General features: G+C 39.2%; 1 protein-coding gene across 1 annotated transcript in view; it reads right to left on the bottom strand.

Moving 5' to 3' along the window:
* Window positions 1-17,793, bottom strand: part of sp4 (sp4 transcription factor) — a 42,964-nt gene extending 25,171 nt beyond the window's left edge. Inside the window, exon 1 of the mRNA XM_073930619.1 lies at window positions 17,524-17,793. Within this exon, the coding sequence (XP_073786720.1) occupies window positions 17,524-17,548 (25 nt within the window). The 5' untranslated portion in view covers window positions 17,549-17,793. The remainder of the gene's footprint in view (window positions 1-17,523) is intronic.
* Between the last annotated feature and the right edge of the window lie 9,469 nt (window positions 17,794-27,262).

The following is a 27,262-nucleotide window of genomic DNA, read 5'->3' as shown; positions in this document are numbered from 1 at the left end:
TTGTGTAGTATGTGCTTGTATGTGTGTGTTTGTGCTGTCTGTGTGTGTGTGTGTGTTTGTGCTGTTTGTGTGTGTGTTTGTGTAGTATGTGTGTATTTGTGCTGTCTGTGTGTGTGTGTGTGTGTGTGTGTTTGTGTAGTATGTGTGTGTGTTTGTGCTGTATGTTTGTGTGTGTGTTTTTGTAGTTTGTGCTTGTATGTATGTGTTTGTGCTGTCTCTGTGTGTGTTTGTGTAGTATGTGTGTGTGTGTTTGTGCTGTATGTTTGTGTGTGTGTGTGTGTGTTTGTGTAGTATGTGTGTGTTTGTGCTGTATGTTTGTGTGTGTGTGTTTGTGTAGTATGTGCTTGTATGTGTGTGTTTGTGCTGTCTGTGTGTGTGTGTGTGTTTGTGCTGTCTGTGTGTGTGTTTGTGTAGTATGTGTGTATTTGTGCTGTCTGTGTGTGTGTGTGTGTGTGTGTGTTTGTGTAGTATGTGTGTGTGTTTGTGCTGTATGTTTGTGTGTGTGTTTTTGTAGTTTGTGCTTGTATGTGTGTGTTTGTGCTGTCTCTGTGTGTGTTTGTGTAGTATGTGTGTGTGTGTTTGTGCTGTATGTTTGTGTGTGTGTGTGTGTGTGTGTGTGTGTGTGTGTTTGTGTAGTATGTGTGTGTTTGTGCTGTATGTTTGTGTGTGTGTTTGTGTAGTATGTGCTTGTATGTGTGTGTTTGTGCTGTCTGTGTGTGTGTGTGTGTGTGTGTGTGGTATGTGTGTGTGTTTGTGCTGTATATGTGTGTGTGTTTGTGTAGTATGTGCTTGTATGTGTGTGTGCTTGTGCTGTATATGTGTGTGTATTTGTATAGTATGTGCTTGTATGTGTGTGTTTGTGTAGTATGTGCTTGTATGTGTGTGTTTGTGCTATATATGTGTGTGTGTTTGTGTAGTATGTGTGTGTGTGTTTGTGTAGTATGTGCTTGTATGTGTGTGTTTGTGCTGTATGTGTATGTGTGTGTTTGTGTAGTATGTGCTTGTATGTGTGTTTTTGTGCTATATATGTGTGTGTGTTTGTGTAGTATGTGTGTGTGTGTTTGTGTAGTATGTGCTTGTATGTGTGTGTTTGTGCTGTATGTGTGTGTGTGTGTGTTTGTGTAGTATGTGCTTGTATGTGTGTGTTTGTGCTGTATATGTGTGTGTGTGTTTGTGTAGTATGTGCTTGTATGTGTGTGTTTATGCTGTATATGTGTTTGTAAGTGTGTGTTTGTTTATTATCTGTTTGTTTGTGCATGTGTGTGTGTATGAGCATGTGTGTTTATGCAGTGTGTTATGTAGCATGTGTATCTTTGTGCATGTGTATTTGTTTGCACGTGTGTGTGTGTGTGTGTGTGTGTGTGTGTGTGTGTGTGTATGAACGTGTTCATGCAATGTGTTTGCATGTGTGTTTGTGTAAGATATGCCTGTTTGTGTATGCATATGTGTGTGTGTGTGTGTATGCATGTGTGTGTTTGTTACAGCAAAGCAAAGAAAATATTAGTTTATAAATAAACTTTGCCATAAGCTTTGGAAAAGTGTGTAGGACAACTACTTATAACCCAGTGGTTGGGTCAAAAATTCAAACCCCAAACGTTTTATCCCAATATTATGGTATTATATCCCAAAAAATAAGTCTGTTTCCCCTGAGTTGTGCTGTTAGTTCCAGTGTAGCGGTGTTGTTCTGGAGTGTGTGTTGTTTTGCAGCAGTAAACGCTCGAGTGTTTGTGATGTAAGGTGTGTGTAATGTCCCTCAGGCTTGTGGAAAGCTCAAATCTGACTTTACACTGAACAGACAGATGAAGAGAGCGCGGGTGATGAGAGACAAGACTTCCAGACATTAACCACAGCTATCAGCGCGGTGATTTACTGAGGAACAGCGCCGCACACACCACATCAACACAACACAACATATTGTGCTGCTGATGCGTGTTTGTTTAATGAGTGTGTGCTAGGTGTTTGTGTATGACGTGTGTATGTATGTGTTAGATATATAATATATGCCTATGTGTGTATGTTGTGTGTGTTAGTCATGTACGCTTATGATATGTGTATGACACGTGTGTGTTAGTCATGTACGCTTATGATATGTGTATGACACATGTGTGTTAGTTATGTATGCTTATGATGTGTGTATGACACGTGTGTGTTATGTATGCTTATGATGTATGACGTTTGTGTGTGTTAGTTATGTATGCTTATGATGTGTGTATGACGTGTGTGTGTTGGTTATGTATGCTTATGATGCGTGTATGACGTGTGTGTGTTGGTTATGTATGCTTATGATGTGTGTATGACGTGTGTGTTAGTTATGTATGCTTATGATGTGTGTATGACGTGTGTGTTAGTTATGTATGCTTATGATGTGTGTATGACGTGTGTGTGTGTTAGTTATGTACGCTTATGATGTATGACGTGTGTGTTAGTTATGTACGCTTATGATATGTGTATGACACATGTGTGTTATGTATGCTTATGATGTGTGTATGACACGTGTGTGTTAGTTATGTATGCTTATGATGTGTGTATGACACGTGTGTGTTAGTTATGTATGCTTATGATGTGTGTGTGTTGGTTATGTATGCTTATGATGTGTGTATGACGTGTGTGTGTTAGTTATGTATGCTTATGATGTGTGTATGACGTGTGTGTGTTAGTTATGTATGCTTATGATGTTTGTATGTCGTGTGCGTGTTGGTTTTGTACAGTTATGAAGTGTGTATGACATGTCTGTGTTGGTTATGTATGCTTATGATGTGTGTATGACATGTGTGTGTTAGTTATGTATGCTTATGATGTGTGTGTGTTGGTTATGTATGCTTATGATGTGTGTATGACGTGTGTGTGTTAGTTATGTATGCTTATGATGTGTGTATGACGTGTGTGTGTTAGTTATGTATGCTTATGATGTTTGTATGTCGTGTGCGTGTTGGTTTTGTACAGTTATGAAGTGTGTATGACATGTCTGTGTTGGTTATGTATGCTTATGATGTGTGTATGACATGTGTGTGTTAGTTATGTACGCTTATGATGTGTGTATGATGTGTGTGTGTTAGTTATGTATGCTTATGATGTGTGTATGAGGTGTGTGTTTGTTTGGGTTAGACATGTCTGATTATTATGTGTGTGTGTTATAGTCATGTATGCTTATGATGTGTGTGTGTGTGTGTGTGTGTGTGTGTGTGTGTGTGTGTGTGTGTGTTAGATATGAGTGTATGCACGCATATGATTTGTGTGTATAATGTTTGCATATTTGTCTATGTGATATGTATGTGTTTGTGTATGGGATGTTTGTGTATATTGTGTGTATGTGATATGTTTGTGTATGTGATGTTTGTGTATATTGGGTGTATGTGATATGTATGTGTTTGTGTATGTGATGTTTGTGTATATTGTGTGTATGTGATACGTATGTGTTTGTGTATGTGATGTTTGTGTATATTGTGTGTATGTGATACGTATGCGTTTGTGTATGTGATGTTTGTGTATATTGTGTGTATGTGATATGTTTGTGTATGGGATGTTTGTGTATATTGTGTGTATGTGATATGTATGTGTTTGTGTATGTGATGTTTGTGTATATTGTGTGTATGTGATACGTATGTGTTTGTGTATGGGATGTTTGTGTATATTGTGTGTATGTGATACGTATGTGTTTGTGTATGTGATGTTTGTGTATATTGTGTGTATGTGATACGTATGTGTTTGTGTATGGGATGTTTGTGTATATTGTGTGTATGTGATATGTATGTGTTTGTGTATGGGATGTTTGTGTATATTGTGTGTATGTGATATGTTTGTGTATGGGATGTTTGTGTATATTGTGTGTATGTGATATGTATGTATATTGTGTGTGTGTAATTTGTGTTTATAATGGCTGTGTATGTAATATGCGTGTATGTGTGTTTACGATGTTTGTGTATGTATAATGTGTGTGCATGCATGTTTATAATGTATGTGTGTGTGTGTGTAACGGGTGTGTATGAGATGTGTCTGGGTATATGTGTGTTTATGTGTGTATATATACAGTGTGTGTGTGTGTGTGTAGGAATGGTCTGCTGTCTGTCTCCGATCAGTCTGAGCTGAGTAATGTTTGAGTGTTGAATGACGTATAAACAGCCCAACATAAATGTTTAGTGCTTTCTGTCTTCTGTAGTGAGTTCTGGCCAAGAGGTGCGGCTCGCTATGATTGCCTGGAATGTTTTTATCTCACTAGAACAATTGTCAATAAGTCACAGATACTTTGTTGCTTTTTAAGCTGTGTGTGTGTGTGTGTGTGTGTGTGTGTGTGTGTGTGTGTGCGTGTCTCTCTGTGTGTGTTGCTTCACAGACTTATTGACACACCTGAGAAGAAAACATGCTGGAGCACACATGAATAATCTGTGGTGTTTTATGTTTATACACTGCAGTTGAAGGCAAATAATAGCCCTTTAGTAAAATAGTTATTATTTTATCAACATTTTTCACAGTATTTGATATTATATTTGTCTTCTAGAGAAAGTCTTCTTTCTTTTAGTTTGGTTTGCAGTAAAATAACAAACAGTTTTGGCTTATTCTGAAAGCGTACCTCTATATACATTTCTGAAAAGTGCCAAATACGACCCAGGAGTTTTTTTTTTGTTGCAGTTTTTGTTTTTGGGAATCCAGCAGATAATAATTACTTTCACAGGAAGGCAAAAAATAAATTTAGACTTCAACTAATATTCAATAATCTTTTTCTTATTTATGTGATGCATATTTAATCGTTTATCATTAAACACACATTGATACATATTTAAGATAATTTATAAATACCACAGCACTTTTAATAGTTTTATTTTTCTCAAAAAGCAAATATATTTTGTGTGACTAAATCAGATTTTAAACATATAAATACACACATAAACTATATATAACTAAACTATATATACATAAACATCCAGAATTATAATTGAATTTTAAATAAAATAATTATATCATAATTTTTATAGGTATTACTCAGCAAAGAGTGCTTTGAACTTAATCAAACTACAGAGTTGCAGCCCTTCTGAGAGGGGTCTGGCTGCAGACCTGGTGCAGTGCAATCTGAGCTGCATCCAATGCTTCTTGATGGTCTCACCTAACCCCACCCCTAACCCTACCCCTCACAATGACATCACTCGCTCCATTTGAGTGACATTTCATCGCTGATTGATCGCAGCTTGCATCATAAAGGCTGCATCCAGATACTATTGGCCCTTCCGGCTGCAACCCAGCACTGGGAAACACCCATACACACTCACATTCACTAAATTCATCCTATTCCCCAATAGCGCATGTGTTTGGAGTGTTGGGGAAACCGGAGCACCAGGAGGAAACCCACATCAACACGGGGAGAACATGCAAACTGGCACAACAGGGACTCGAACCAGTGACCTTCCTGCTGTGAGGCGACAGAGTTAACCACTAAGCCTCTGTGCTGCCTTAAAACGAATTAACAATAGTTATTTTAATACACATGAGGTCTATTTTTCAGATCAGACATATATAATGAGTTTGTTCGGCAAGTGCGTTCCTAAATAAACACACACTGAAGCCATGCCGCTCTGCCATTTGTGCAGCAAACCATCCAGTTTCAATCTTATCAGCAAAACGAGTTCAAAATCACAGGCCTGAAGTCTCGCGCCGCGCCGAGGGTAAAAGAGCACTCGCTCGGCAAAACGCGCTTCAATCTTGTTCCATTACTCCCGCCAGGCCAATCTAAGCACACAAATTACGCCACGGCGACCTCATCAGCGCAGGTATTTTAAGATCAAACAACAAAACTCTCTAAAGCAGTCCGACACGGAGGTAAAAGCTCTCCCCCACCCATAAACACTCGCAGGCTGGGGGCGTCTTTTTACCCCGGGACACCTTTTAGCCCCAGGTGAAGGCATGATTGGTCAATTGCTGTGGGAACTAAACGCACCTGAAGCGCTGCTAACAGTCCCAGCAGGATGAGCGGAGGCCAGGTGAAAATGAACTCTGACTGGGAGAATCATCAGACATCCGCTCAGTCCTGGAGGAAACATATGCGTCTACAAAACAAACTGTGCTAACGTTTTAGGTAAACCCCAGCTCTGGAACATCTGAGTACATATAGAGGGATACTTACATGCATGAAATGCAAGGGCATGTTTAAACCAATGGGTAACTACCCAACACATATCCACATTTCATCGAACATAATCATCGTTTCATAAAGAACTGTGAAAAACACATGCTTTCTTAGTAGTGCAAAGGTCGCTAGGGCACTGCTAAGTGGTTGCCAGGGTGTTCTGGGTATATCTGAAGGCTTTCCTGAGAAGATCTGGGCAGTTGCTTGTTTTTTCTATGACCTAAGTGGTTGAAAGGGAATTTTGGGTGGTTGATAACGTGGTGCTAGAAACAGCTGGGTTGGTTGCTATGTAATTTCGACAATCTAAATGGTTTCCAGGGAATTCTGTATGGTTGCTAAGGTGTTGCTGGAGAGATCTGGGTGGTTGCTAAGTGGTTTCTACAATCTAAATGATTGCCAGGGAATTCTGGGTGATTTCTAAGGTGTTGCAGGAGAGATCAGGGAAGGGGTTTCTAGGGTTTAGGCAGTTGCTAACCACTAATCTGAGTGGTTGCTAAGATGTTTCTGGAACGATCCGGGTGGTTGCTTTGTAGTTTCTATGGCCTTCTAAGTGGTTGCCAGAGTGTTCTAGGTATAGCCGAATGGTTTGCTGGAGAGATCTGGGCTATTGCTTGTGGTTTCCATGATCTACATGGTTGCCAGGGAATTCTGGGCGGTTGCTAAGATGTTGCTGAAGAGATCTGGGTTGTTGCTATGTAGTTTCTATGGTCTAAGTGGTTGCCAGGGTGTTCTGGGTATATCCTAAGGGTTTGCTGGAAAGATCTGGGCAGTTGCTTGTTGGTTTCTATGATCTAAGGGATTGCCAGGGAATTCTGGATGGTTGCTAAGGTGTTGCTGGAGAGATCTGGGTGGTTACTATGTAGTTTATATGGTCTAAGTGGTTGCCAGGGTGTTCTGGGTATATCCGAAGGGTTTGCAAGGTGGTTGCTAAGCTGTTACTAGGTCATTACTAAGGTTATATGTGGTTGCTAAGATGTTGCTAGGGTGTTCTGAGTAGTATTAGGTAGTTGCTAAGGCGTTGCTAGGTGGTTGCTAAGCTGTTGCTAGGGTGTACTGAGTGGTTGCTAAGGAGTTTCAGGGTGGTTGCTAAAGTGTTGCTACGGTGTTCTGAGTGGTTGCTAGGCAGTTGCTAGGTGGTTGGTAATGCAATGCTAGGTGGTTGCTAAGCTGTTGCTAGGGTGTTCTGAGTGGTTGCTAAGGCATTGCTAGGTAGTTGCTATGGTGTTGCTAGGCAATTGCTAAGATGTTCTAGGTTGTTGCTAAGGTGTTACTAGGGTGTTCTGAGTGGTTGCTAGAAAGTTGCTAAGGTGTTGCTAGGCAGTTGCTAGAGTGTTCTGAGTGGTTGCTAAGGCATTGCTATGTGGTTGCTAAGGTGTTGCTAGGCAGTTGCTAAGATGTTCTAGGTCATTGCTAATGTGTTACTAAGTGGTTACTAGGGTGTTCTGAGTAGTTGCTAGGCAGTTGCTAACATAAATTAGCACATTCAAGAATTAATTAAAATTTTTCTAGCATGTTTCTAGTATAAACTAGCATGTTGCTAGCACAACTTTAGTATGAATTAGAATGTTGCTAGTAGTTTAGTATGTTTGTTAGTATGTCGTTAGTATGGATTAGTATGTTAGCTTGGATTAGTATGTTGTTAGTATGTCCAATGTAAAGGCAATGGCTGTTGTTTTTACAAAGGAAGTCTATGGGTTAGTTGCTAGGGTGCCGTTAGTGGTTGCTAGGGTGTGGCTAGTAAGTTGAAAGGTCATCAGCGATTGGCAGATTGGTAGTCTTCTCTCAGATGGGATGGTGGGCCACATCAAAGGTTAACCATGGGCCAACTTTGGTCCGCGGGCCCTACTTTGTGTATCTCTAACCCAGAGTATCCGGATGATTCCGACCACATTCTGACATTGCACACAGGATGAAGGTTAAATGCTTACATGGTCAAAATAAATAAAAAATGAATCGATGATTGATAGAAAGCACATCCGATGCCTGTAAACACAGTTCTAGATGAAATACGAGCGCAGGAATTCTGAGAGATTACCGAGGCATCCATTTATCTGAGGATGAACTGGCCAGAAGACAGCGAGAAATGGAGCCGTTTTAATACAGCGCCGAGAGAGTTATTCAGCAAGTGTTTATGTGAACATTATGAGATCAGAGAGAGGTCTGGAGGCGACCAGAGTTCACTCTCTTCCTCTCCGACTCTTTTGATGTGGGCCGGGCTCAAATTACCGCAGCAAAATAACTAACAGTTTGACGGGCCTCCATCCTGCCCGTCAGCCCGAGGACCAGAAGGTGTCTGCTGAAGAGCGTGTAATTAGTCAATGCTTCTCCAGCCTTTAGCCTCACAATGGCCACTTAACTTCTGAAAAGAGCGCATTGTTTTGGGATTGCACACTTGGCCAGATCTCGCTGACACCAGATTGGCTCTCAGTGTAAGGAGACACCGAGGAGTGGAAATGTACATTACAGAGCAGAGGCCTCTGGGTCCTAAAGCACACAAGCTGCAGATCAATTCTAATGCCCTGACCTGATTTGTTTGTTGTCACAACTCCATTCTCGAATTTCCCTTGAAGTAGTCAGAATTATTAGCCCTCCTATTATTATTTTATTATTTTATTTAATTATTATGTGTTATGTATATATTATTTTCTGCTTACCAGAAAAAAGATTTCTAACCAGTTAGCAGCCACCCAGAACTCACTATCAACCATGGAGCAACCCCACAGAACACCACAGCTTGATCAACATCACTTGGTAAACACCCAAACCTTTATAGCAGCCTCCAGAACACTCTAGAAACCACTTAGTAACTTCTTAAAACTTCACAGCAATCACCCAAAACCACCCCAGATTGGATGCAAACATCCCCAACAGCACACAAGGGTTAAATAAAAGTGTGCAGCCATATTAAAGCAGGCAGCATCAGAGAAGAAAAGCACGCACACACACACACACACACACACACACACACACACACACACACACACACAGGTAATCTGCTGCCCCTAAGGCTTGAGTGTGTTTGACCTCTCAGATGAACAGCAGAGATCAGAGCACCGATGAGGTCAAAGCAGGGACACTGCTAGGAGGAAACACTCAGACCTCATTGAGAGTCCATACTCGAAAAGACCAATGAGTTACAATCGCATATAAACACTTCAGATGAAGCACCGATTCTCACTATTAACCAGTGGCTTATTACTATACTCTATACTATACTAATATACTATACTATACATTTCAGGGATCTTACATTAATAAAAACCATAGATATATACACTAGATATCGCATAGGGACCCTGAGCATGCGTCAATAGCGCCGCCACATTGGTACAGTGCTCCCAGGACAAATGTCATTCAACCGCACTAGTCAACACCAGGCACGTGCACACATAGGGCTCAACCTGTGCAGTGCACATGCCCTTTTTAGTCTTGGATAGAAAGTGCCCTTCCAAAATTATCAAAAGTGCCCCCGTCACACCCTCGGTCCCGCCCTTCAGTACGCGCGCAACAACAACCCCCCCCCCCACTTCTTGTCATTTACGCATATATTATACAGGTTGAACCAACCTGGGCTCATTGTGAAAAAGTAGCCCCGCGGACATTTCTGCGGACCGCGAAATACGTCCCGGGAGGTTCGTATTCGAGCGGTTTTTGTTTTTCGCGGATCCGCGAGAGGCCGCTGTGTGCACTTTTTCGCGTCTCGGGCGCCTCTCGGGAGTGCGCGCCGTTTGCGTCCGCACTGTTCTCGTGCAAAAAGCCCCTCCTCTTCTTCCTACTCCTCCTTCCCTAAACCCAAGCTACGGTTTGCAAAAGACGTCCAAAAAAAAAAAAAAAAAAAAAGCAAAAGCCCTCGTCCTCGATTCCGACTGCGTTTTCGGATCCCGCCGTGTTCTCGCCCTTATTTTTTGGATTCTGTTTTTCATCTTACCTGGTTTTTGGAACCGCTGTTCCCCAGACTCGATCCCGGTCGTCGTCCCCGCGGCCGGCTCCTCCTCCTCCGGGGCCTCTGCTCCGCTGTGAGCTAAGCGGACAAACTGGTTGCATCGGGAAAGCCCTCCACTCGGAGGCGAGCCGTCGGCCGGCGAGCGCGAAGAGGAGGAGCGGAGCGGCGCCACACCGCCCCGCAGCGTTCACTCGAAAAAAACTAAACGCGGCCGTACGTACCTCCGGCCACGTAAATCGCGGTCTCCAGAAACCTCCGTAGGGCTACGTTTCCAGAATGAGCTTGGGTTGGGTTTAACTTAAAGAGAGCATTGACTTTAACATGATGCATATCCGACCGTCGTACATTCCCAAAAAATCTATCATTTCATTTTGAGTTTAGTTAATTTAACCAGTTCAATACTGAAAACAAATGAAAATACTTGACTTTTGTTGATGTGGAATTGATTAAACGGCTCAGATCTCTTATTGGTGGAGTGACTGGTTGGCTCCGCCCACAGACCACTAAACACCAATCATAGAAGAGGTGTTTTGAAGATATTACAAGCACACATTAACTTGAAATAACAGTGATGTGCACTGATAAATCAACAAAACACTGCAATATTCCTTCAAAAATAATCCTTGATGTGAAAACCGGACGGCGTGCATGTGATGCAGAGTCATGGAGTGTGTGTTTGAGATGTTTTACAGGAGCAGTAAGTGGTAGGTGCAGCATGTATAATAAAGATTTCCTGTGAGATAAAGGCGGCGTGAGGAAAAACCCCTCCTCCTGTTTTTAAGTGTTGTACAGGATCCGTCTTGCCTGTCCTGACGCCAGCTCTTCTGCTGTGTGTCTGTCTGCAGTGGCCACAGGCACTATAACCCCGGCCGGACACGTTTCATCTCTCACACACACACATAAAACACACTTCAAACGGCGAACGCATTCTTCTGCACTGTCTGCTGGAGTCACACAGAGTCCAGATCTTCAGCACATACACACACGCTACCGACAGAGTCCTGGATTTGCTGATGTGTTTGGGTTGTGCTCTTATAAAGGGTGTTTACTGGCATCTGCAGCTTTATCAAGAACTTTCAACAGCAAGGGAATGTTCTTTATATACTTAATATAAGTATTTATACTTAATATACGTATATATTTTTACAATTTCAGGCGCAATGGCTCAGTGGTTAGTTCTGTTGCCTCACAGCAAGAAGGTTGCTGGTTTGAGTCCCGGCTGGGCCAGTTGGCATTTCTGTGTGGAGTTTGCATGTTCTCCCGTGTTGGCGTGTGTGTCAGTCAGTGTGTAGCTGTGTCAATATTTGATGTGTGATTCCCGCAGGCGTGTGTTTACCGTCTCTTGAGTCGCTCTGATCACAGACACAGACCGATTACAGCCTCCACTTCAAACACACAGCCACAGTAAATCAGCTCGCAGTCTCTCATCACCATCATCATCATCTTCATCATCATCCCTGAGCTGAAGATACAACACAGCTACTGACAAACACACTTAAAAATCCTACATTCAACTGATATCTTCCTAATAATAAACTGGATTGAATTGGCCACACCCACATCACAATCAAAGTGCATTCTGGGAAACGAAGTGTTCTAAAGTGCGGTATAAAAAAAACATTTTGTTTTTTAAAAGTTACAATAATAAATTATCACATTTATAAATTGTTTTAGGGCGTCACGGTGGCACAATGAGTAGCACGATCGCCTCACAGCAAGAAGGTCACTGGTTTGAGTCTCGGCTGGGTCAGTTGGCGTTTCTGTGTGGAGTTTGCATGTTCTCCCCGTGTTGGCGTGGGTTTCCTCCAGTTTCCCCCACAGTCCAAACAGCGTGTATAGATGTTTCCCAGTGATGGGTTGCAGCTGGAAGAGCATCCGCGGCGTAAAACATATGCTAGATAAGTTGGCGGTTCATTCTGCTGTGGCCACCTCTGATTTGTAAGAGACTAAGCCAAAAATAAAATAACCCACCGGCAAGTGGAGATGAAGGAAAGCTGTATCAAAATCTGACTCCCCAGACAAATCTGACTCCCCATCGCGTGCACGCACATCACGCAGCGCCTGCAGTTAGACTGACGGCGGTTTATCATCACATTTTTATCAATCGTTTTCTTCCACAATTGACAGGAAGAACGAACATAGAAGCATTGACAAGCACGACTTAATAATGTTTAAAAAAAATTTAAACGCCAAATAGGATGACTTAACACCCCATTTCGAAAGTAAAATATACTCTAACATCAAGTGCAGTGTGCTGGTGAGAGGGAAGCACATAGACATATACACTAGATATCGCATAGGGACCCTGAGCATGCGTCAATAGCGCCGCCATATTGGTACAGTGCTCCCAGGACAAGTGTCATTCAACCGCACTAGACAAGACAGTGTTATTACGTGAAGATGCGGGACTTTAGCGCTGTCTACGGGTGTAGTAACGAGCAAACAAAGAAAACAAAGCACAAAGGCAAAACATGTCATAGGTAAGATTTAGTTTTTTTCTGTTTTTGTATGTTCTGAACTTTTGTGCTAATCAGGTCACGTTATTGATGATAACAGTCACTTACTGAATTCACCATACGGCAAAGCAGCTCCAACTCGCACTAAACACTCGGCTTATGCTAGTTTTGTTGAATAAAATCAGCAAACAATGCAAAAGAAATATGACAACGAGATGCTGCGCTGCCAGAAACTTGTATTATTGTCGGCTAGTGAACGAGTTGTTCATATTGGGGGATTCATTCCCAAACGAATCGCTCCCTCCGTCAGTATGAGAAGTGAAAGCAGGAGAGGAGCTGTGTTTCAGGACATGATTAGATTAAATTTAACAGGGAGGGTGAATAGTACATTTCTGTACACACAAACACAAGCTTTTTGTCAGGAATGCCCGTGCGGTCACTGATCCATTAATGTAGAAAAGTGATGTCAAATTATAATTTTCATAATTAGAAAAAAAAATTGCTTACTAACATCCAGGAAAACTCCCGATCACAGATATATGTGTATATGTGTATATCTCTGGCTTTGCATGGCCACAGTCCTCCACTGTTCCTTAGTCCCGCATTCATTTCAAAGGAGCGCTACCCTGTAGCAAGATGGCGGCTCTATTGACGCATTCCGTCCAATAGACAACAATAGGCCAGGCGACATCTAATGTATATATCTATGGGGAAGCACTGTTTCGATGAGACCTGCTTATGTTCTGTGACTGCTGGTGTTGGCTGCTGTATGGTTAAAAATTATGGCAATTAAAGTAATTAAGTTAATTTAAAGCAATTCAATTATAAAATAATCTAATATTCTGGGCGTTTTCTTGTGTGTTTTGGAGGGTTTCAGACAGCTTTTGGGATGGAAAAAGTCAGCTATATCTGGCAACGCTGTTCCTCTTTGTCGAGTTTCTTCACGGGGGTTTTGCTTTTTCTGTACGCTACCCTAAAACGCAAAAACTCGGCCATTCAGAGGCAAAAAACGGCGAATGTGCAACGACTTTAATCATAAGGTAAACACAAAACAAAAGTCTCCTTCTGGAGCTCCTTCATGGACTCGACACTTGTAAACGCTTGCTCCAACGGGTTCGCGCAGCTCTCACCCCCGCCCACACTCGTCACTGATACCAAGCTGACCAATCACAGAGCTTGCACTACTTGTCATTGCGACATGTAGTTACACTTTTTTAAAACTGGGGTCGCCACAACGGAATGAACCGCTAACTTATTCAGTACAAGTTTTACGCAGCGGATGCCCTTTCAACACTGGGAAACACCCATACACTCTTGCATTCACAGTCATACACTAGGGCCAATTTAGTTCATCCAATTCCCCTATAGCGCATTTGTTTGGACTGTGGGGGAAACTGGATTAAACCCACGCCAACATTGGAGAACATGCAAACTCCGCACAGAAATGCCAACTGACCCAGCCGAGACTCAAACCAGGGAACTTCTTGCTGTAAGGCGACAGTGCTAACCATTGAACCACCGTGCCGCCCTGTAAATAACATTATAATAATATTCAACTTTATCCAAAACTTGTAAGTGCGCATATTTCGGTGTTTTGTGTGTGTGTGATAATAAAGGTGTTTGATTGTGCTCATAAATCTGTGTGTGTGTGTGTTGTATTTGTGTTGCGGTGGTGTTGTGGTGAAGGATGGACTGTGACCTCTGCTCCGTCTCTCATCCGTCTCTCATCCGCTGATTTATCACAGGAGAAACGCTACAGGCCAATGGGCTTTTGATGAAATTGTTGGAGGATCCGGAGCGATAAATCCACATCTGTACATGCAGGTCGCCAAACACTCTCCTGTTCATCCTGCCATCAATAACCTCCCGCAAAAAGCCAGAGGAGAAGCACAGGAGAGGAGGAGAGGGTTACAGAAATCATTTAAAGGACACCTATTATGCCCCTTTTAATAAGATGTAAAATAAGTCGATGATGTCCCTATAGTGTGTGTGTGTGTGTGTGTGTGAAGTTTGAGCTCAAAATTCCACACAGATAATCTCAACCCAGGCTCATTCTGGAAACGTACTCCCGTGGACGTTTCTGGAGACCGTGGAATATGTCCCGGCGGGTACGTACGGCTGCAGTTTTTGTTTTTGTGAATCCGCGAGAGGCCGCTGTTGTGCGCTTTTTTGCACCTCAGACGTCTCTCGCGAGTGCAGTTCGAGCCCGCACTGTTCTCGCGTGAACCCACCAGAGGCCGCTGTCCGACTGACTGGATGATTGACTGCGCGACCGGCCAATCGGCTGACATGCCCTCCTCCTTCCCTGAACCCAACCAATTTTACCGATTGACCCGCCCGCCCGCTCGCTTCCCTAAACCCGAGCAACAGTTTACAAAAGCCGTCCAAAAAAAGAAAAGCCCTGATTTTTTTTTTCTACCGCGTTTTCGGATTTCACCGCGTTCTCACCCTGTTACGAAACTCGTTCACTTAATTTTTGGGATTCTGTTTTTGTCTTACCTGATTGCTGGAACTGCTCTTCTGGACTCTAAACCGATCGCCATGGTCAACTCCTCTCTGCATCTTGAGCCTGCCGACGTACACGGTGAGCTGAGTGGACAAACGGGTTGCAGCGGGGAAGCAGGAGGGAAACAGCGTCACACCGCGCCGCAGCGTTCGCTTGAAAAAAATAAACGCGGCCGTACGTACCTGCCAGGACGTATTCCACTGTCTCCAGAAACGTCCACGGGACTACGTTTTCAGAATGAGCTTGGGTTGGATAATGTTTTATAACTCTCTGAAACTCACTCTTTTAGGGCTTGACGCCATTTCCTTTCGCGTTAACCAGCTGACCGATTACCTCTGTCCAGTGGCTCGCCTTGTACGCTGGTGGACCTGAGATGCAGAGAGTAGTTGACTGCGATTACGAGGTTCAAGTCTGGTGAAGAATGCTTACAGAAAGCAGGTAAAACAAAAACAGAAGCCAAAAATAAAATAAACAAGTTAATAACAGGGCGAGAATGTGGTCAAATCTGAAAATGTGGTAAAATCAGGCGGCCGTGAGGGCTTTTCTGTTTCTGCATTGCCTTTGAAAACACTGTCGGTTGGGTTTAGGGAAGAGGGTGATTGGGTCAATCGGTGCTTTTAAAAACACTCTCAGTTGGGTTCAGGAAAGGGGGTGAGTGGGATTATTTGTCGATCAGTCAGTCAGTCAGTCGACAGCGGCCTCTAGTAAATTTACGTGAGAACAGCAGGTGCGAGAGAAAATTAAGATTTAGCTGGGCCCCTATATGACAACATTTCTAGGATGTCGCGAATGTAAGTGAAAAGCTGGGTGTGGGGATGGGGGGTTGTCGCAAACAAAGTGAAGGGGGAGGGGTGCGGTGTTGCGGACGAAATTGAAGAGGGGAGTGGGAGGTGTCGCAGACAAAAGTGAAGAGCTGCAAACTGCAAAAAAAAAAAAAAAAAAAGTACCTCCATTTCGCTATCTCCAGAAATGTGTATACAGGGGTACGTATCAACAATGAGGTTTTGTTTTTTGGTTTATTGTTTTATTATTATTAATTCTAGCTCATTCTTGTTAAAGTTTAAAACGTGACTCTTTGTTTTCAAACAATGTTTTATATTTCCTTATAGTTTTCATTAGTATTTTTTATGCTCACACAAACAATATTAAAAGTTTAAATTTTTTTTTTCAAATAAATATAATACAAAAATGAAATAAAAATAAATTAAATAAATATAAAAATACAACTACTAATAAAAGCGAATATTGTAAATCATTATTATAGCACAAAATAATTATTATAACATAATATTATTACAATTAAAATAATGATCAGAAATCATTTTTATATGCTGATTTGAGTCTATTTTTTATATTATAATCAGTGTTAAAGTTGCGTTAAATAAATGCATTTTTTACCTTTAATTATTATAAATAATATTTGCTCAAGCTTGTTAAACCTTAAACTGTTTTATATTTTCTTACAGTTTTTATTAGTATTCTTTTATGTTTACACAAACATTATCATTAAACATTTTCATGTTTTTTTCAAATAAATATTATAAATATATATAAAATAAAAAAATATAACACAATAAGAATAAAACAAATAATGAAATAATGAAAACTAAAACCAGTAATATTGTAAATAATTCTTATAATTATGCAAAATATTATTATAATTAAAATAATGATCAGAAATCATTCTAATTTGTTGATTTGAGCCTAATTTCAAAATTAAACTTTTGCAATTTTTATTAAATAAATGCTTTTTTAAACTTTCTATTATAAATTTTAACACATTTAGCTGAAGCTTGTTAAAGTTTAAAACGTGGCTTTTCAACAATATTTTATATTTTCTTACTGTTTTTGTTAGTATTTTCTTATGTTTACACAAACAGTACCACTAAAAATAAATATTATACATATATCGAAAATAAAATAAACATAATACAATAAGCATAAATAAAATAAATATAGCTATTAATGAAAATTGAAAACCAGTAATATTGTAAATTTTTATTATTCATTCATTTTCCTTCAGCTTAGTCCCTTATTTATCAGGGGTCACCACAGCGAAACGAACCACCAACTATTCTGGCATATGTTTTACACAGGCGATGCCCTTCCAGGGGCAACCCAGTACTGTGAAAAATCATTATAACAGCCATGCATAATATTATTTTAATTAAAATAACGATCAGAAATCATTCAAATATGCTAATTTGAGCTTCATTTCATGTTATAATCAGTGTTAAAAGTCGTATGTTTATGCAATGCGGTGTTTGTGTGTCTTTATGTGTGTGTGTGCCTCTGTATATGTGCATCTGTGCGTGTGTATCTCTCTATTTGTGTATGTGCGTGTCTGTAATTTATTTTTATTTACATTTATTTTGAGGATTCTTTGATGTATAGAAAGTTCAAGAACAGCAGTGTTCGGTATCTCACCCTGAAATTTGCAATCCCGAGCAGCTTTAAATGCAGATTATATATGCACGAAATCAAAACACAGCAAAATCCGAACCTTCTTCATCTCTGCTCGTCTTCATTCCTGCGACTGAAGTGTAGACTGAGGCACACAAAGGCTTTCGGGCCCCCAGCAGGGCGGACGGGCCATCATTAACCCCTCACAGCAGGCCTCACGGGGCACACACAGACACACACATCTCCAGCATTGTGCCGGAGCGCTGGTGACAGAGCAAGTGCAGTGGTGTCCTGTGTGCCCCATGCTGGCATCTCAATCCACCACCAACCATGAAGAAGCCACACACATCTACAGAAGACTTCTCTGAACCTGCAGATAAACGCACAATAATGAACAATCATGATTACGTCACAATAATGTATAGCTTTAACCCTTGCGTACTGTGCAAATTGACTACCCTTTGGTTATGTTGGGGGCTATTTTTGCCCCATTGACTTTCATTATAATGACTTTTTTATTGCAAAGGCATGACAGCATTTAATCATAGAATCTTGATTGTTGGTGTTTTACCCTGTTGGGAAGAGGTTAAGTGTGTCATTTGTTCTGTTGATCATCAGCTGGCAGCATTAACCCTTTAGATAGGCCTGCATAAACAAGTGTATGGCTGTTATATGGAGTTCAGTGAAGTAAAACAGCAGATTATAGTGTGTGTGTGCAGAAATACACTTACTGTGTTTACTGTGTTCTGAGAGCTGAGCAGCTTATTTAGATTTATGTCAAGATAAGTGCGCAAATATCTCTCCTTCTCACAGACATTTAGCTTTTCTGTCATCTGCTTTTTAACACCCAGCCGAGAGACTTAGGGCCCTATCATACACCCGGCGCAGTGTGGCGCAAGGCGCAGTGCAATACTTGTTTGGTAGTTTCAGCTTGGTGCAAGAGTGGTTTTGATGCGTTGCGCTACGCTGTTTAAATAGCAAATGCATTAGCGCTCATATGTGCGCCCATAGGCGTTCTGGTCTAAAAAGGAAGGCGTTCTGAGGTGGACCGCTGACGCGTTGCTATTTTGAGAATCTATAATAGATTTTTCATTAGACCAAAACTAACCCGGTCTAAACTCCAGCGCAGAGTTGCGCCTAGCTTACACACTGCTTAATACACACAAGAGAGCAATAGGCAAATATCTTTACATATGAAAAAATTCAATATTAAGGATATATATAGGATATAATAAGAATAGATATAGAATATAAATATAAAGGATTAAAATATTACAAAACATATTATTTTCTAGCCTACATAAATATGAAAAATCACTGCTTTAATGTTTTCTTCATCTCGGGAGGCTTTTTCAGTTCATTCATAACAATTTGCTTTTGTATAATGTTATTGTTATTAGCAGTATTATTTATTATATCCATATTTATATTTGTTTTATTAAAAACAGGCTTAGATTTGCCCACACGTCAGGTTTTAGATCATATTGTTCATTTATTCGTTTGCTGGAAATTAGAACTGAATTTAGAAATAGTTTTGAAACGAATATTTGCGCTTAACAAACAAAATTATTTATTTATAGACTAATTGATGTCTGTGCGTAAAGGTTTCCCTATCCAAGAGCGAAAGTGAAAGTAGATCCATTATCTCTCATTCTCACGCAGTAGATGCTCTGTTTAACAGTTTTCTGTTAAAAAACTGTGAACTGTGAACTGTTTGCTTGTGAAATGCTCAGTTTTTCCACTTAGACTTACTTTGCGTCCTGTAAATAGTGAATGCGCTCTTGGCGTGACGCAGCTGACTCTTAAAGGGAATGGGAGATGAGACTGTAATTGGTTTATTCTCAAAACACACCTATAACTCATTAAGAAAATAAACTCAACCCTTTTAGACCATGCGCCACGGCGCAAAGCGGATTTTCCCGTCCTTAATTTAGCAAAAATGCGTCCTGACATGCCCTGAAAGCATTTGCGCTCTGCGTTTTGCGCTCTGCGCATGGACCATCAAAATAGAGCCCATAGTCCCTCCAGCGCCTCCTGTGTCATCCCCGAGGCCTCCTCCCTGTGGGACATGCCTGGAACACCATTTTAAAAATGAATATTTTTATCCATTTCTTAATCAATATAGGCAATGTATTTGGTCCATTTAAACAAGGGGTGTCCAAACTCGATCCTGGAGGGCTGGTGTCCTAGTTTAGTTGCAACTTCCTCCAACACACCTGCCTAGAAGTCTAGTAGACCTAGAAAGAGCTTGATCAGCTGATTTATTAATTCATTTTCTTGTCGGCTTAGTCCCTTTGTTAATCCGGGGTCGCCACAGCGGAATGAACCGCCAACTTATCCAGCAAGTTTTTACGCAGCCGATGCCCTTCCAGCCGCAACCATCTCTGGGAAACATTCACACACACATTCATACACTATGGACAATTCACCTGTACCGCATGTCTTTGGACTGTGGGGGAAACCGGAGCACCTGGAGGAAACCCACGCAATGCAGGGAGAACATGCAAACTCCACACAGAAACGCCAACTGAGCCGAGGTTCGAACCAGCGACCTTCTTGCTGTGAGGCGACAGCACTACCTACTGCGCCACTGCCTCACCCTCAGCTGGTTTAGGTGTGTTTAATTGGGGTTGGAACTAAAATATGCAGGACACCAGCCATCCAGGACCGAGTTTGGGCACGCCTGATTCAAACAAAACACATTTATTAAACAGATGTATTTATTAAAATAATATTTTAGTCACCAGACATATTTAGAAATTAAAAGATAATACAATTAAATTCAAGCAAAATATTGCAAAAATGAATTATAACCTACAAAATTCCAACAAAAATTTTCCTTTTTTTTCTAATTTTTCCTCTTTTTAAAATTTGTATATTAAATTTAATATTTTTCTATAACATATAAATGTGGGTGCTAGTTTTTGGATAGTTATCGTAAGATATTTTGTTAGATCAGCTCCAGAACTGGCTACAGTACGGACTAATGTATATGCACAAATATAATATTGTAGAGCTTCCTATTAAAAATATGAATTTAAAAAATAGATTAGTGAGGGATGCACTTATATATGCTGAACAATTTATAACAAGGACACCTTAAAATCAAGTGTTCATTTTGTTATCTGCAAGAAGTATCTCCAAACTTGTCGATAAATATACAAAAATGAGGAAATCCACTGTTCAGTGCCATTGTTTTAATGCATAAATATATACTTTCAAAGTCTGTATGTACACGTAAAAGCAACAGAAATCAATCTGAAATGTATTTCACCCCAAAATATTCCTCCTTACTTGTGCTTTTTGCAATCTATTAACAATTAGCCGACTTCTAATTAGCATAAAATCGCTGTAGCATTTTTCTGCTCCATTTAACAAATTTACCGAAGCATCTATTAGCTGGAATCTAATCGAAAATGGGCTTCGTCAGATGAAGACCTCATGCGTGATTTGCAACAATCTCTGAAACCAAAGAAAGTCAGCGACATTTGATGTCTTTACAAGTAATTCCTCATGTAAAATCTCAGGAGACGCAGTAAACGCTTGATCTAAACAGAGACCTGAACACTGGCATGGGTTGCTTAACACCATCTGCTTATTGAATTAGTCACAATTAGCATCTAAACCTCTGGAGACTGAGCTGAAGTAGGAGTCAATCATCTAAAACTGTATATTTTGCATGTATTATTATTATTATTTTATTATTATTGTTATTTTTTTGTCCTCTTTTATACATCCTAAGGATGTTTTTTTGTTCTCAACATTAATTTACAACCATTATGGTAGCTAAAAACTGATGGGCTAACATGCAAAAATAAAAAATAAAGGAATAAACTCTTACGCTGTATCGTACTTGATGCAATGTTGTATTCTTTAATAAAAATACGTTAAAAAATAGAGCTTTTCTGGCTAGAGAAGTGGCCTGTGTGTGACTTGTACTCTTTGTTGAGCTGCAGTGAAGCAGATTCATTCTCTGCCTGCGCTTCATTAACATACATATCCATATGAACAGTGGAGCGGCCTCGAAACAGCTGTCCTTCAGAAGAGACACCAGGACAACAGCGATCACGCTCACATTAAACACTCCATTCACACACACACACACACAGACGCACACACAAACCATCCAGAGACACACACACACAGACACACAAACACACACATAAAGACTTTTTTGGTAACACTTTATAATAACTACACACTATAAATCATTTATTAAGCATTAGCATCGTGAATTCATTATCTGTTAAGCATTAACTCTACATTAATAAACGTTAGTAAGCAGTTTATAACTGCAGCTACAAATGCTCCATTCTTGACTTACAAACATATTTAAAATGTGCTTAATAATTGTATTTTCATACTTCGTCAATGATTTATTTTTCATTACTTAATTAAGTATCGTATTATTTACAAACCAGTCGTATTTAAGAGTAGTTGAGTAAATGATTAATAAACTATTGAAATCAACATTTATATGTCTTATTATTCAGGCATATACTAATAGTTAACTAATATATTAATAAATGCTTTATTAACTCAACTTCACACAGTTTTTTTTTACCTAACCTAAAGCGAGGTATATTTATGCTTAATAAATGCTTTATAAAGGACAAATAAAGGCTCAGTTAAATTCTAAACCGGAAAAAAAATGAAATTATTAATTTCTGTTCATTTAAAGATAAACAAATGAAACTGCTCTTCAGATGAAAAATAAATCTTTGCAACCTGATCTAAAATAAAACCACTGTAGAGTTTAAACATTGCATCTTATTATATTGTTAATTTATTATATTGTTGTTGTTGCTTTATCCAGTTTTATGTTGTATTTTGACGCTCCTGTTATTCAGCAATGTTTAAACTTTACATTAATTTAACTTTTTAAAAAAGATTGCAAAGATATTTGTTCAACTGATTCTGAGCCTTTAATTGTCATTTATAAAGGATTTATAAAGCAAGTACACGTCCGGGAATTTGATCTGTACTAATGCCGAGTTCAGACTGCATGATTTTCAAGGTAGTCGTGTCACAGATGTTTTCACACTGCTTGACTATCTGGGCCAGCGTTTCGTCACTGCTTTGTTTACACTGCAAGATGGATCGGCGACAGGGACTTTCACATTGCATGACTTTACTATAGGAAGAATCGCCGACAACTTCGTCCAAACTATGTCTCACAGCCAAAAACACGTCGTATATCTTTTGTTATTAACTACATAATGAGAAAGAAGCCTTTAATGGGGTAGAACATGTACATGTTTGCTCACCTGGGTTTAAAGGGAATCAGCCATTTCTCCTCAACGTTGATAATAAACTCATTTCTTTCTGTATGAAACATCAAACAGACACTGTTACTCCTGAGTCCTGTCAAACCTCCACTAGTTTTCCTTCATTTCGTGGGTCCAAATAAACCGAAAAAGAGCGCTTTTAACTTCTCCCCCAGCCTCCCGCTGGCCTGCAGCAGGTACACACACACGCACACACAAGTGAATGCCGCTCTCTCATTGGCTGTAGGCGATCGCTGATGTTATTTTCAGTCAAAACTCAATTCACACGGCATGATTTGAATCGCCGACAGCTCCAGATATTCAGCACGCCAAATATCTCGCAGGCATCTGCGACTCATCGGTGATTCTCTCAGATCGCGTCTTTGATCGTTCATACTGTGTGATTGTCACTCACGTGCACGAGCAGCGATTTGCCTGTGATTTCAGGTATTTGTTGGCGATTTCTCAAAACCTGTCGGCGAGCCAAAATCGGGGCAAAAATCACGCAGTCTGAACTCGGCATAAGTGAGATGTGAAATTTGAATTGGAACAGTACTTTGGCGACGGTTGATGACGTTTCACGAGGACACAAGAACGCAAGTACAGACAAGAACGCATATTGAGAAACGGCCCTAATCTGGGAATTTAACTGAAAACAAACAGGAAGTGCATTGTCAGATTTCGATTTTAGATAACAAGGCAAACTTTTTTTGTTTTGTCTTAATGCGTGCACAGATGAATTGTTCACCACGAAGCAATGTGAGCTAACTAAATCAATATGGTGAGCTTAACTTGATTAAATAAGTACGATGCAAACTAATTTAAAACTATACAAATTTGAAGACATATTAAAAATGACTAAAGTACTAAAATCAACCCAAGCTCATTCTGAAAACGTAGTCCCGCGGACGTTTCTGGAGACAGCGGATTACGTCCCGGGGGGTACGTACGGCAGCGTTTATTTTTTTCAAGCGAACGCTACGGGGCGGTGTGACGCTGTTCCCTTTCGCGCTTGCCTTACCTCCTTGTGGAGTGCTTCCCCGCTGCAACCCGTTTGTCCACTCAGCTCAGCGTGTACGTCGGCAGGCTCGAGATACGGAGAAGGGTCGACCACGGCGACCGGTTTCGAGTCCGGGGAGGAGCAGCTGCAGCAATCAGGTAAGACGAAAACAGAATCCCAAAAATTAAGTGAACGAGTTTCGTGACAGGGTGAGACAGCGGCGAAATCCGAAAACGCGGTGGAATAAAAAAAAAATCAGGGCTTTTATTTTTTTGGACGGCTTTTGTGAACTGTTGCTCGGGTTTAGAGAAGCGAGCGGGCGGGCGGGTCGATCAGTAAAATTGGTTGGGTTCAGGGAAGGAGGAGGGCGAGTCGGCCAATTGGCCGGTCGCGCAGTCAATCATCCGGTCAGTGGCCTCCAGCGGGTTCACGCGAGAACAGAGCGGGTGCGAAAAAGCGCGCAACAGCGGCCTCTCGTGGATTCGCGAAAACAAAAACTGCAGCCGTACGTACCCGCCGGGACGTATTCCGCTGTCTCCAGAAACTTCCGCGGGACTACGTTTCCACAATGAGCCCGGGTTGACTAAAATGAAACAAAAGCTGTACTAATATAAAATAAATGCTTATATGCTGTCATGGCTTTGCGATCACAAGTGTTACTATAATGGAAGTCAATGGGGCAAAAACAGCCCCCAACATAACCAAAGAGTAGCCAATTTGAGCAGGACACAAGGGTTAAGTGAACCCTAGCAGAAAAAAACGAGTGCACAAAGATGTCAGGAAGGCTCTGAGGAGGTTTAGGACGTTGTTTTGATGCTTCGGCGTTGACGAAGAGACAGGATGGCCGGAGAAGTGAAAATTCGGGCTCATAGGGTGCAGGGTGAATGAAGCGCAGGGCTCGTAATGCGCACAAATTGTCCCTGTGCTGTGTGACTAAAGGCTGGCGTTGAGAGCCGTATGGAGGGCTTTTGTTCGGGGGCAGTAATGAGTCAAAAGCCCTCGGGGGGTCAATAAAAAGAGGGAGGGGGGTTGTTGTAAAAGAAGCCGGGGAAGAGGATTTATCAATCACTCCTCTCTCTTCTTCTGCTGAATGAAAATCTGTTGCTGAAGCCCTTAGAGCCCTCAGTGTGGAGTGCGTTCATTCTCCGGCTGTGACGCGGGTGATGGACTGCATTGCTGAGGGGTGAAACGGGTATTTTACTAAACCAGCCCATCACATTATCATCTCAGCGTTTACCGTTTAAAGTACAAATGACATCAAAACTTAATATAAATATTTCCTTATTTAACAGTGTGTTAAAGTTATGGTTCACCCGAAAAGTCAAATTGAATTACCGTCTTTTATTAAAGACATTTTACTTGTTTCACCCCTTTCTGAGTTTCTTTCTTCTGTTGAACACAAAAGAAGATACTTTGAAGAATGCTGAAAACCTGTAACCATTGACTTCCATAGTATTTCCTATATGGTTACAGGTTTCCAGCATTCTTCAAATGATCTACTTTTGTGTTCAACAGAAAACTACATGAGAAAGTAAATGTTCATTTTAATTTTGGGGTGAACTATCTCTTTAAGAAGTAGTAACATTTATGCCAACAAGTGGCCTTTAACGAAAATGAGTTTGACATCTCTGAATTAATCCATCGCATCCCTTCCTCTCCAATCTGGCAAGCCACAGACCGAGGGATAAAGTGAGCTGGAGGAGAGGAGGTGACTTCTGGAGGCTTTTTTAGGGAGAAGCTCTTCAGACTGAATGATCTGAGACTGAAACTCACTTTCTGAACTCATTGAGCCGAGTTCCCGAGCAGCCCGAGCCTCGAGCCATGGAAACTGCAGTGAGGCGGAAGATTTCCCCGTCACGCCTCCAGATCAGCAGATTCACCAACATTAATCAACAGAAATCACAAGACAACCAGTGATTTTAAAGGCTTACAAATGCTACATAACAAACATATGATGTAAAAGAAGATTTTAAGCAAACATAATCTGTAAACTCGTATTTTCTGACTAATTATTTGCATTTTTTCTAATTAATACAATTATATATTAAAAGTAATATATTTTTTATAATAAATTTGTAATAGTTTTTTAAAAACTGCATTGTGATATGACTAAAACAATCAAAATGTAAAGACATATATGTTTACAAATGCTGTGTGAAAATCAGGGCTATTTTTTTTTATGGTATCATTTTTTAGTCAACCTAAATCCCTGTTTTGGGAGTGTTTTTTTTTCTGTATGTTTTTTAACATGTTATATGCATTTAATTCATTATTAGTTTAAAATTAAAAGAGGTTAAAAAATAGCACCCTCACAAAATCAATTTAAATTGCATTGATCCATATTTGACCAAAATTTGAGTTGAAACATACAGGACAGTGGGATTCCCAACTATAATAAAGTATATATTATATATATTAAAGAATATATTTTTAGTCATTTTAATTACATTTTAATTTCATTTAAAATGTCTTGTTATTTTTATTACTTTTTAAAATATTTAAAAATATATTTTTCTTAATTTGAATGACATTTTAGATTCTTCTTGGTTATTTTTATTACTTTTTAATACATTAAAATATATATTTTTCTTAATTTTAATAACATTTTAGATTTCTTATTTGTTATTTTTATTAAATTATATATTAAAAAGTATATTTTAAAATGTTTTATTTTTATCCCTTTTTAATATATTTAAATATATATTTTTCCTAATTTTCTTTTCATTTTCATTTAATTTTAAAATGTACAGTTATTTTATTACTTTTTAATATTTTGAAAATATATTTACTTAATTTTAATGACATTTAAAAATTTATTTGTTATTTATAATAAAATTATATATTAAAGATTTTTCTCTTCATTTTAATTACATTTCCATTTTTATTTTAAAATGTTTTGTTACTTTTACTCAATTTTTAATATATAAAAAATATATTTTCTTAATTTTAATTACATTTTAGATTTTTTTATTTGTTATTTTTATTACTTTTTAATACATTAAAATATATATTTTCTTATTTCTGTTATTTTTATTACTTTATAGTATATTAAAATATTTTTCTACATTTTAATAAATTTTTTTATATTTAATATACTTTTATCACTTTTTAGAATATTAAAAATAATTTTTCATAATTTTAATGACATTTTAGATTTTTTATTTGTTATTTTTATTAAAATGATATACTAAATAATAAATTTGTTCTTAATTTTAACCCTTTTAAATAGATTGAAAATATGTTTTCTTAATTTTAATTACATTTTAGAATTCTTCATTAAAAATTTATATTTTTATAATTTTAATTACATTTTTATTTTTTGGGTTATTTTTTATTATTTTTTAATTATATATATATATATATATATATATATATATATATATATATATATATATATATATATATATATATATATATATATATATATATAATTTTTTTTACATTTAAGATTTTTTTTGTTCTTTTTATTACTATTATATATTGAATAATAATAAAAAAATCTTAATTTTAGTTACATTTTAAAATGTTTGTTGTTTCATCACTTTTTAATATATTACAAATATATGTTTTCC

This window comes from Danio rerio, chromosome 19, assembly GCF_049306965.1.
Source record: "Danio rerio strain Tuebingen ecotype United States chromosome 19, GRCz12tu, whole genome shotgun sequence".
Lineage (NCBI taxonomy): Eukaryota > Metazoa > Chordata > Actinopteri > Cypriniformes > Danionidae > Danio > Danio rerio.
The sequence above is the reverse complement of the archived record's forward strand: the minus strand, read 5'-3'. Positions and strand labels throughout refer to the sequence as shown.